This window comes from Dryas octopetala, chromosome 5 (assembly GCF_963921425.1).
Source record: "Dryas octopetala chromosome 5, drDryOcto1.1, whole genome shotgun sequence".
NCBI classification, from domain to species: domain Eukaryota; kingdom Viridiplantae; phylum Streptophyta; class Magnoliopsida; order Rosales; family Rosaceae; genus Dryas; species Dryas octopetala.
The window spans coordinates 22,358,450-22,371,384 of NC_141370.1; the positions used below are offsets into that span (position 1 = coordinate 22,358,450).

General features: G+C 34.6%; 1 protein-coding gene across 1 annotated transcript; it reads left to right on the plus strand.

The window, feature by feature from the left end:
• Nucleotides 1-8,609: 8,609 nt before the first annotated feature.
• On the plus strand, nucleotides 8,610-10,308 carry LOC147285869 (polygalacturonase-like). Its single transcript, XM_086242933.1, has 4 exons — nucleotides 8,610-9,071; nucleotides 9,209-9,498; nucleotides 9,755-9,983; nucleotides 10,090-10,308. Exons 1-4 carry the CDS (start codon nucleotides 8,610-8,612, stop codon nucleotides 10,306-10,308), a joined length of 1,200 nt encoding a protein of 399 aa, XP_086099059.1.
• Nucleotides 10,309-12,935: the final 2,627 nt, after the last annotated feature.

Sequence of the window (12,935 nt, forward strand, 5' to 3'; positions counted from 1 at the left end):
GGGGATTTGGTTGTGGGGAAGTTGAAACGGTTTGAGGGGTATTTATAGGTTTAAAAAGCAAGGAATTAAGGAAATGAATAGTTTATGTATATATGCGAATAGCTGCAGCCAAGCTATGGTAATATTGGCACAATGCAATGGGCATAAATAAATAAAAAATGAAAAAGCAAGCGGCGCCGAAATCAGCTTACTTACGTACGTAGGCGGTAGCTCCATCGATCGCTGCATACTTGGAGACTTGGAGTTAGTTAGGGATATACTGCTTTTCGATCCTTAATTATTTTCTAAGTTTAACAAACAACGCTAGCTAGCTTTACCAAAATGACCTTAGCTACCTTCCTACTTAACTTACACTATTCTCAATTTCTAATTGTATCACACCTCCGTCCTCATTCTTTGCTTCTTATTTTGCGGTGCTAATTTATGCTAATTAATTAATGAATTGCCCTTCTCTTGCTTGATCCGCAAGTTATTTCATGGCCAAATTCGATCAATTCACACCACCTTCCAATCTCTTTCATCTTTCTACTGCACCTACGTTGTAAAGCATATATGATTGCTTTCATATTACCAAATTAAACAAACCCTTCAACCATCATATATTCGTGGTGAGTTATTACCTTCAATCTTAATTATCCCTTGAAAGTTCAAAAGAAAAATAAAAAAATAAAAAGAGAGTTTATATATTTGTACAGTCTTCTTGCATTCTTAATTAATTATCAATTAATTCAGCAATTAATAAGTAAGTAATTAATAATTGGTCAAAACGTTCATGAGATGGAGAACGCATGCATTGCATGTGTCATTTGTTTTTATGTTGGTGGTGTACGTTGAGAGTTATGTTTTTATTATAATGATTATTACTGTCCATGAATTAAATTGTATGAGATCAGTTATAGATTCCCATAGGATTCCTAAAGTTAATTTGGATTGGAATTTGAAGCTAGTTATACGTATATATGTACAGTCCATGTTTTTTAATTATTAGGCTTTTGATCTATCTGTGTTTGTGAAGCTGGGTTTATTGTGATGGAGAACATGAGATCGAAGTGGTCACAATATGCTTTAATTTCGTCGTCGTCCAATGTCCATGTCCAGTAGGATAATACCCAAAACAAATGATGGTGGGTGTTGGGGAACCGCAGGATCTATCTATACCTTATCCATCTTTAGATAGACTTATACATATATGCAACAACGTACGGACCACTCACAACTGTTTATACATATACATGTATACTCATGAGCATTCAGCTAGTAGTTCTCTAGTTCCCATTTCATGAAAATATAATACGGAAAATTTAATAAGTTAAGAATTATAGAAATATAAGCTTTGAGTAATTAATAATCAAGATCCCGTACGTCGAGTAGTTTTTGATATGAGCATATGAAATTATGAAAATATGGCTAAAAGGATTCTATGGGTATGATGAACATTTTTGGTTAATTCATGTTTATCACAAGTTTGAGTCGGCCGGTATGATGGAGCTTGGCCTGTCTTCTTTTTTGTTTTTGGGCATGCAGTAGGTAGCTGCCTATAGCTGTCTTATCATACATCTGTTTTGGAAAAATGGTAAATATATAGTTTTGGTAAGTACGTGCGCGCAGTATTTAATCCAAATATTAATATTAGGGAAATTAATTAATCAATAAGAATAGGAATAGCCGAATAGGACATCCTGATCCTGATGGGAAGTGGGGATAATTATGTAGTGTATTTGGAAAGGGTAATATCGTAATTTGAAGAAAGGTGGAGCGCAACCATATATTGATTTCAGATAAACAGGAAGCTAGGTAGGGATCGAAGGGGAATTTAAGGCAAGTTAATTAGGGAGAACGTGGGGTATGACGTGACAAATGGAGTAGAAAACGGAGAAGTAAGCGGCGTAGTCATGCCCAAAACCCAGGCAACCCCTAAGTTCCCTAACCGGCCATATATGCTCCTTTTTGTTGGTTTTTTTGCTGGAGATCGACGTTAATCGTTCGTTATGGAATGATCGAGTATATGGCAATTAGTACGCATGCATGGACCCCACTTCCACTCTTTCAGTCTTTCAGTCTTTCAGCTGAGCAATCGATGTTTATGTACGTTTGGTTTTCATTGGTTTCTCTCTCTAGTCTCTAGCTCTCGATCGATCTTAAAAAAAAAAAAGATTCTTCACTGCATGTCTAACCATATAAAGATAAAGACGCAGCTAAATAACTGCTTCTTACATATTATATGCACCTTTTTTCATGCTAATCATACCATCTCGGATATGCCCTAGTTCACATTATATGGTTCATTTCATGATATTAAGAAACACAGGCTAGCCCGCTGTTTAATATATATGAACATACCACACGATACCACATCCACATATAAGATTTTTAGTTAAGGACCATGCTTGCACTCCATCCTCCAGTTAACCACCCACACGCATAACCATTCATTACTTTTTTATTTATATACGCAAATCTTGATATATCATTATTTGGCAATTATACATTCATAATATATGCATATATCCAGGAATTAATATGAATTGCACGCAATTAAAATTCCTGAATGAACAGAATTTAGCACAACTAATTCTCAAGACAAGTACGAAAATTTATGGGCATTTTGTCACCTACATGTCCGCATGACACATGTCGATCCCTACTACATATATATAAGACATTATATGTTCCCTACATCAGAATTCCGGCTCAGCTAGCGAATGATCGGTCACTAGCTACCCATATATATTAACTCATGACCATCTGTAACCAAATAATTAATTAATTATTTTAAACTTCTATATAAAGACTAAAGGCTGCCTTGCGTTTTTCTTTAATTTCCTTATGTTAATTTAATTGTTAATTTGTGGAATATATATTACATATTTTAAATTGAATCCACACGATCGATCGACTACGATGCATGTGAAGCCTCCAGGACCCATTAAAGTAAATCAACACCTCCAGATCGATATTATAAAAATATTTTTCTAGCTAGCAAGGATTTTTTATATTAGTCCTATATATAGCTAGCAAGAATATAAATTCCTGCAGGGATTGATAATATATTTGCTTTCATCGAATGAACAATTGGATAATTAATTGCATAACTTTGTTTCCCGGTCTCGCTTGCTTCCATGGGATTAGGGCATGATACGGGGCTTCTCAAGCTTATTCATTCCGGCCATGTGGCAGAATTTAATTTGTGGGTGAGCTTGATATAGAGTTACTCAATCACACTACGCCATGTGAGCCGAAGAAACATTCACAAAACCCATGTTATGACACTTATATATATATATATATATATATATCTTTTTTGGATATATTCTTTTAATATATTAAAGTCAAACAATTTGATTTATAAGTTACATATATTATGTTTTGACTAAGCTAGGCTTCTATATGTAAATATATATAGTTTACCATCAAAAAGTTTTAAGCTTATTTAAAAAATTTCTTGATGAAAACTCCCTATATATCTATATCTATATATATAAAGCAAGCAGATCGATATTCCTAGGTGAAATTTTCAAAATACCAAAAAATGTCCATGCTTAATTAAATTGAAAAATTAAAAAGAAAGGAAAAATGAGAACATGCTTCTAAAAAAGAAGAACCATGAACTACATTTAAAATAAATAAATCATGTATTAACAATTATTAATTATCTTCATATCCTTTTATTTTATTTGAATTATTCAATTTGCATGTAAAAATGCCAATTAGCACGCGTGTGAGCATGTACTAGTATTTTAATAAGCAGTAGGTAGTACATAATGCAAGTATTTGAAAAACATAACAACGCGTTGCGTGAGCAAAGGGTTTGTTTAAAAGCTAGCTACATTCATATATGACCCTAGCTAGCTAGCTAGAATACGTTCATGCATTTGATTAACGTACTAATGTTGAAAAAGATTTTGGCTGTTCTTCTCAATTAATTTGTATGTGTTATATATCGATCGATCTGTACTAATTAGCTATATATATATAGGTCAAAGTAGGATAAATAGTGTAATGATCGATCATGGTGCACTACAAGTGCATGTTCAATTAATGATTGATGCTTGTGTCAACCATGAAATCATTTGCTAGAAGTAAAACATTTATATAAGATGGGGAAAGGAAGGGGAATCAGAAGAAGAAGATGAAGAAGATTAGGCTTGTCATGTGATCAGAGGGTACTATACAACTTGTTAATGTTGCCCACAAATTCCATGCCATGTGCAGATTCATTGAAAATGGTGTGAACAGTTGCCATAGTCGTTGATGAGAAATATACTGTTTGCTTTTTAATGATATGTACGGAGTACTAATTATGTTTCCCCATAATAATTAACGCTAATAGCTAGGTTAATATTATAATTAATTAAGAAAAATAATTGTATATTTTCAGTTTTATTCTGAATTCAATGATTGCCCTTTATAATTAAATTAATGAGATTAGAAGGAATGGATATTAATGTTTTATAGTATAGTGCATATATCGTTGGATCTGCATCTCTGGTTCTCCTTTAAAGTTGCCTGCTCACATGGTGGACGATCGATAATACATTTGGAATATTGAACAAAAATTCCTGGTTAATTAATTAAGAAATTGGGCAATTCGATAACAAATACATAGGACACATCGGCATGGTCTTTAATTTTCCCGGAAAGTTTCGTTGGGAGTCAAGTATTTTGAGCCCTCATATATGCACCATGTCGACTTCCACAGATAGATGGAAATATATATGTATGTATGCAATCAGCCATGTTTTTAGGATGCAGGTACAACTACATATATGCAGCGGCCAAATATAGTCATGAATGCAGGTTGCTTGTTTCAGGGATTCCCTGTTTCAGGCATTTTTTGTTTGTAGATCGAGCAATTAATTAAGTTTGACGCCATGTGATTAATGTTGACCTTTATTCACACCAACACCTGCATCAATATGCATGCAATAGGCATAAACATATGAATAAGTTATATAATAAAATCTTTTTTTTTTCCAGCTTTTTTTTTTTTTTTTTTGTTCCTGGCCAAAAAAAAAAACTTTTGTTTTTTGTTTTTTCATTATGGCCGGATCGATATATAAATAGATTCGAGTAATATATAGAGATTAAGAGCCATCTTTTGAAACATGATCGATCTAATCAAATTGATTTTGTGTATTGAATAGTCAGATTACAATTGACTTACTGTGCGCAGTGCCGTACTTTGTCTGGACCAGCTGAGGTGCAATTTGGGCTTCATCTTTGATTTGCTTTGTTGCTCGCTCTTTCTTTACCTTCTGCTGATCTCCTGTTATAATCAAAGAAATATGGCCCACCAATTCCTAGATATATAGAACCCAACTAAATGACATCAAATATTTGTGTATTGAAAAGTTAGATTACAATTGACTTGAGTGGTGTGCGGCTGTGCCGTACTTTCAATTGCATGTATACTACTCATGCGTCTTTAATTATTATAATTGGAGCTCGGTTCACAATTACTGATGGATATATCATATATGACCAGATAAATTAAGCAACTGTATAGCACTAGTGTCACACAGTAGTACTATTAATTATCTTGACTATCAAGCATTCAAGCATATATACATAGTGAGTTTGGTCCATATCCATGCCAAATTGTGAACCCAAAGTGCATAACTTTACAAGTAATTAAGACACTTAATTAAATATCATAATCGACTTCTCAAGCCATTTCTTGTTGCAAACCAACTAATTAATATATTAATTAATTAATTAAGCATAGTTAACTGTATTTAACAAACCCTACTACTGAATGGACAAAAAAATAAAAAAAACCCTACTACTGTAGGGGATTTCCGTGATGATTAGGGACAATCTTGGCCGCTTCACCACATGGGCTTATCTTCAACTGCATGCCCAACAAAACTAAGAAAAGTAAATACGTCAATATATATATGATCGATATATGATAGATTATAGATATGAAATTAAGTAACTGTTAATTAATTTAATTTAATTGTATGTATCTTGGTACACGGTATAGGTAGTCTTGGACCCTTGGTGATTATGCGTGTGGAAAATGTGACAGTGTTCGGTATAATACATATTAATTAATTTATTTATTTATGTCATATATGATATATATATATATATATATATTCAACACTGCCTCTTCTCCTGCTTAATTAATTAATTCCCTGTAATTTTCAATTTAAAGTACTACGTACAAATCTATTGCTTTATTTATTTTCCTTTTAAAGCAAAGGTTTTAATTTAAACTACAGTACGTACGTAGTACTTCTTGATGCACAAATTAATTTTCGGCAGATAGATATAAATTAAGGAATATATTTTTTTTTATTTGATAAATTAAGGAATACGGAAAATAGCATTTTCTTTTTAAGGATTTTTTAGAAGCATAAATCAATTAACTTGGTACGTTATTAATAAACGTCGACAGCACCTAATGAAACATGCATGAACTTGATGGCCATTGTCTCATTGAGTTTTGGATAAAAAATAAAAAAAAATCGCCTTTTTAATTCTTTTGGTTCCCCTTTGAAGATATACAATAGTTAATTAATATCAATCCTTTGAAACCCTTTCACATGGTGGCAGCATCTTTAAGCTTCTCTGTACCTAGTGGCCAAAAAAAAAAAAAGCTTCTCTTAAAAAGAAAGTTTTTATCTTAGTTAACTTTTTGGATTAGATAGATAAGGCTTATTTGTGTCAATGCCCCCTGAAAGTAACTTCGATTTTCAATTTATCCCCTGAAACTTTATTCCTCTCACTTTGCCCCTCAAACTTTACAAAATATCATATTCCGTTAAGTCTGTCTATAATCGAGTCTGTCAAAAAAGCCTACGTGGCGCTTATGTGGAAGGGGCAATAAACTGCCACGTCATCTTATTTGACGGAGCTTGTAACGGACTAGACGTACGGAATATGATATTTTGTAAAGTTCGGGGGGTAAGGTGGGAGGAATGAAGTTTTAAGGGGCAAATTGAAAATCGAAGTTACTTTCAGAGGACATTGGCGTGAATAAGCCTATAGATAATGAAGTTTTTTTTTTTTTTTCTTTTTTGGGTAACAGGGGACACCAGGCCCATTGAGGTAATCCACAAAGGCAACTATTATTAGTAGGGGGCCTATGGAAAATAATAGTTGCCTTTGGCCGGCCAATACTCAAAATTTTTAATTGTTAGGCAAAGAGACCTAATGGATTTGGATGTTTTTCCATGCTTCAAAGTTCCAAGTTCGAAATTAAGACATGCATCCTAGTTTATAATTTATCTCACACTTAGTCTTGGCTAATTAAGTTTGTACTTATGATAATGTGACTTAATCTTGATCAGCTATGTATATATAGTTATATACACATGGTGCAGTAAGCTAGGTTCATTAATGAGAAAAAAATCAATTTGAGTTCATCTGTTTTGGCAATAACAATTGTGCACCTCAGAAATTAAAATTTGAATAAAGTCAAACTCGGGACATAAAAATAATGATGATAAGTAGAGTATAAAGATAACTAATGAAATTATATTGTCAATTACATATATTTTTTTTTCTGATAAGTGCTGTACGCATATGATTTACAAGTGGTACGTGAGTACGGCCATGGCCCATGTTATATATGTTTGGTTGCCGATAATGTGAAAGTAATATTCTATTTTCTCATTGACTAATTGAAGAGAGTTGATATTTAAGAAAAGAGAGAGAGAGAGAGAGAGAGAGAGTTGATAATAATCAATAAAGGTGAATTAATTGATGGTCTAAAAGTCATGAGAGGACCGTACAATTCACAAGTGGATATAAGGAAAACCAGTGGCTAGCCATGTTGGGTGTCTCAATGATTAGGATCGATGATCAGGAGCAGGAGGAGCAGTCACCAAATTAAGCGGTGGATTGGATTATATCGGTGTAATTTGCAATGATCGATCGAGCAACTCTTCGATCTTGTTGACGACTGTGTTAATGGCTTAATGTTCGGCGACTACTCCGCCAGATACTCCTCCGGGTTCCCTCCACGTGTCACGTGCCAGAATTTAAATAGAGAAATATTATATATGATAATTAAATTATTATTCATATGAATTTGAATTCATTAGTATTATGATATGAAGCTGTAATTAAGGCTCTAAGCTGTGCCGTTTAAAACCGTGATGATCACGTACGTACGTACTGTATGTAGGAACACACATGCTTCATTGCTTCAAGTATAATTAATTAATTGAAATTAAGTCCCAAACCAACTAAGTAACATACCGTCCCCCTCAACAAACTCTCACATGGCATATATGCCCGGCCGCCGTCTTTCTCTCTCTAGTCTCTAGCCTCCGTATGTATGCGCGGTAGCTGCATATATGTCACATGCATGCATATATGCGTGTCTCCGTACATATCAATATGTATCTAAGTCCAAGCCAAATGAAGCCTACGACGTGCAGCGTACTAAATTCTACTTTTTGACTTTAATTCTTAATTAAGGGCTAGCTTTCATCATCGATGATCGATAATTAAGTAGCCATCCCTTTTGAAATTACACTAGTACTCAATCATGCATATATCAACCCCTTATCTATAAATACCTCCAAATTGCCTCTTTGTGTTGCATATCGATCCAACATTCCATTTACTGGTCAGATCCCATCAGAGAGATCGAAATGGCAAATCTTATGATGATATTCAATCTTGTGTCCTCCCTGTTTTTCATACTCATATCCTCTGCTAGTTTGTTCCAAGTATCCAATGCGGCAGCAGCTGCCAGCTATAATGTGATGAAGTTTGGTGCAAAAGCAGATGGGAAAACAGACTCCACTCAAGCATTCGTCAAGGCATGGGCATCGGCATGCAGCTCCGCTCAGCCAGCCACCATGTATGTCCCCAAAGGCAGCTTCTTGCTAAAGGCTGCAGTCTTTAGAGGCCCATGCAAGACTAAAATTACTGTTCGGATAGACGGCACCCTTATTGCCCCCACTGATTATTGGGCTTTGGGCAACTCCGGCTACTGGATTTTGTTTATTAAGGTCAACCGAGTTACACTCCTTGGTGGTACCCTCGACGCCAAGGGGGCTGGTTTCTGGGCTTGCAGGAAAGCCCGAAAGAGCTGTCCAGTTGGAGCTAGGGTACGCACCGGAGATTTATATCCATCTACTTAACTTATTGTCAACTGTTTTTGGAATGGATCGCCATGCTAACTTTTTAGCTATAACTCGTTCAATAATATTGCTTAACATAGGTGCGTGTATATTTTTATGTGCAGTCGATAACGTTCAATTGGGCAAACAACATTGTGATCAGTGGTTTAACATCCATCAACAGCCAGCTTACTCACCTTGTAATCAACAGCTGCAACAATGTGGCGGTCCGAAATGTGAAGCTTATTGCTCCGGCTGACTCCCCCAACACCGATGGCATTCATGTGCAGACCTCAACCGGTGTCACCATCACTGGCAGTACCTTGCAAACTGGAGACGACTGCATATCAATCGGTCCTGGCACCAGAAATCTGTACATTACTAACATCAAGTGTGGCCCAGGCCATGGCGTAAGGTAATTAATGAATACCTCCATCTTACAGTTACAAACATGATCCATGGGCTTTTCTGTTCTTATTTATATACAGTATATGAAAGTACTGGGCCTATTAAGACAAACTTGGGATGGGCTTACCCCGGCCTGTCAATTTAATTAAAAGCCCATATCAGACAAGTGCAGGTGATTTTATATATTGAAGATGTACTTTATGAATTAAATAATGAATGTGTCTGACGTCACGTGTGACTTATGCATATTCTCATGGATGCAGCATCGGTAGTCTAGGCAAGGAAGTGAACGAAGCTGGGGTGGAAAATGTGACGCTAACGAATGCAGTATTCAGTGGGTCAGACAATGGAGTACGAATCAAGTCATGGGCCAGGCCCAGCAATGGCTTTGTAAGGAACATTCTCTTCCAAAACATTATCATGAAGAACGTTGAGAACCCCATCATTATTGATCAGAACTATTGCCCAAATAACCAAGGCTGTCCTAACCAGGTAATTAATTGATCATGCATCCAATATTTATGCATATTAATGATACAATTAAACATCATTAATTAATTAATTGAATTTTCCCTTGAATAATTGAATGTATACGTAGAGTTCGGGAGTGAAGATTAGTGGAGTGACATACAGAAATATAGCAGGAACGTCTGCAACAGCGGAGGCGGTAACATTTGAGTGCAGCCCAAGCAATCCGTGCAGAGGGATTCGATTGCATGACATAAAGCTTACATACATGAATAGAGCACCCACGTCATCATGTAAGAACATTGGGGGCACCAGCACTGGCACACTCATGCCTCAGAGTTGTCTGTGATGTTCCATTAATTAAGATTAGCTAGGATATTAGAATTAATTACCATACTTGAGAGTTGAGATATATGGCTTACATGGATGCGGTTATTATATAGTTTACATGGCTTAGGAGTGTACGTTGCACTAAATTTTATTCAACTTAAGTAGATCGATATGATATAATCATATCTGTATGTATATCGATTTTCAAAAAATTTAATGTGTTTTAATTTAAGCTACAATAACTTTTCCATCTATATATATATATATATATCCCAATTAGAATTAGAGAGAAAAAGGACATCTGCAAAATATTGGACCGATATATGTATCCAATGTATGCTGGTCAACGAATTTTCTTAAGCACTAGCTTGGATCTTAATGAATACTCGTATGACCATGGCCCTGGGAATTAGCTGGGATATATTCATTCATACATGTATGTTCCCGGCCTTTCTACTTTCTAGGCAAGAATATTTCACATTTTTAATTATTAATTATTAATTAAAGGAAGAAATAAACACGACTCAAATTCAAGGGTGGTGACGTACTCAAACATATACACACTAAGAAGAAGTTGGAAGCTTGATCATGAATGTGGTATATATCTAGAACCTTTCCAGTACGTTTACACCATTCAATTTATAAATATATATATATATGCTCGATCTAATTTATTAGTCGGTCAAATTTTGAGATCCGTGTCCTATGTATGCAGTATGCTGCTTACATTTGCACACATGAATTTCTTTGACTACTCCGATATATCCAGTCTATATATACTAGAGATGTAATATTGTAAGCGACACTGACGACAGTAATTATCGATCATATCTGTCCATTTGACTTAAAACTTGAAAGCAAGCTATAAATCAATTTGGGCCACTCGGTCGTCTCAAGCGAGTCTCTCAGTCAAAAAAGGATGCAGATCTCCATCCACTGCCTACTGGCTATAAAGCATATATGTCATTTTCCCCCAACAAACTTTAATTAGGTATATGTCAACTTATACAATAGTACGTCAATTACAAATTTACAATGACAACACAAATATATAAAATGTATATACGAATTTTTAAATTTAAGGATAAAGATAACTGCTTGATCAATATCTAATATCTCTGCATGTATAAATTTTTTCAAGATCTCTTTGATTTCACCAGACATTTAACGTACACAATCAACATTCAATTTTGTAGTTATCTATGATTTGCTATATTTAAAGGTTTAAGATGACATAATTAAAAAAATGTGTTTGCATGCTAATTATAATCATTTGGTTAAGTGGGTATAGGGTACTTATCAGTCTCCCATTTGTCAAGAAAAAGTCCTGAATTACTCCAACAGTGTGTTTGAATGAAGTAATTTTAATTTTCACACAAATTCATAAATGATGAAATTTAAAATTCCGTTATTTAAATTTCTATAAATTGTATTTTCTATTGTTTGGATATATATATAATTTTGTAAATGACATGAATTACAAATTTTAATTAATCTAGCCCCACCAACTACCACCCACGCCACCACCTTCCCCTCCCTCTGAGTCTCCAACTACACTCGTCTCTCTCTTCCATTATCTCTTCTCCTTCTCTCTATATACTCCTCATCTCTTCTCTGCATATTAAAATTCTTTCACAAGATTGATTTTTTTTTTCTCCAATTCCAAGAGCCCAGCAACCAAAGACAAAAAAAGCATCTCCATTAATGGCATCTTCTTAAAATAAACTTGGAAATCAGGTTGGGATCAGATTGATGGGGATCCCAAATGGCAGACCAAACAAAGATTAGCCCAACATATTTCAATCACAATCATAACTGTTACAAAAAAAAAAAAAAAAAAGAATGACAAGGCTGCAACGGCTGCCGCTGGAGGGAAGTGAGAGAGAGTTTAGAGAGAGAAATAAGAGAGAAAAAGAAAGGGGAGGAGGTTATGAGGGTGGTTGGAAGGAGGGGAAGGAGGTGGCGTGGGTGGAGATGGGTGGGCAGTGGGCTTTATGATTTTTTGTTTTTTTAACCTTTTAATTTCTTAATATTATTTGTGGGAAAAAAAGTTTGTAGATGTGGCAAGATCTAAGTCACAAATGATTATTAGAGGGCTGAGATCAAAAGTCAGGTATAGTCTAGTAGGAAGAAAATTGGCAAAGGATCCAAGTCTGGATGGTGGTTGTGGTGGGTGGGTCTTTTTTCTTAAAATCTCAAATGTCATGGAATTTGAAAATGACACATATTTAGGTGAAATTTAAAGTCAGAATTTATGACTCTAAAATTCTATAATTTTTCCTACGTAGAATTCTAAGATTTCCGTGTTAATGAGGCCAAACAAGAGAATTTGAAATTTTCATTTCTCAAATTCTGACTTTTAATGAAATACCAAGTTAAATTTCTCTATCAAAATACACTGTAATATTATAAACAAAAGTTGTTAATTAGAACAAAAAAAGAAAGTACGTAATTAATCAGCTACAAAAATTAGAAGATAACAATAATCCCTAGTTAATGATATATAATATATAACACAAGGAAAGAAACATGGGCTGCTCCAAGCTAAGATATTCCTATATATGCAATTCTGAAACGTCATTGACCTTTTCAACGCTATATATAATGTATAATGATATATATGTTCCTATCAACTATCAAGTAGAT

Excerpts from the sequence above, each read along its gene's own strand:
- LOC147285869 (XM_086242933.1), top strand. The coding sequence starts at position 8,610 with ATGGCAAATCTTATGATGATATTCAATCTTGTGTCCTCCCTGTTTTTC. Across the intron at positions 9,072-9,208 it reads GCTGTCCAGTTGGAGCTAGG|TCGATAACGTTCAATTGGGC; the intron begins GTACGCACCGGA and ends TTTTATGTGCAG. Across the intron at positions 9,499-9,754 it reads GGCCCAGGCCATGGCGTAAG|CATCGGTAGTCTAGGCAAGG; the intron begins GTAATTAATGAA and ends TCATGGATGCAG.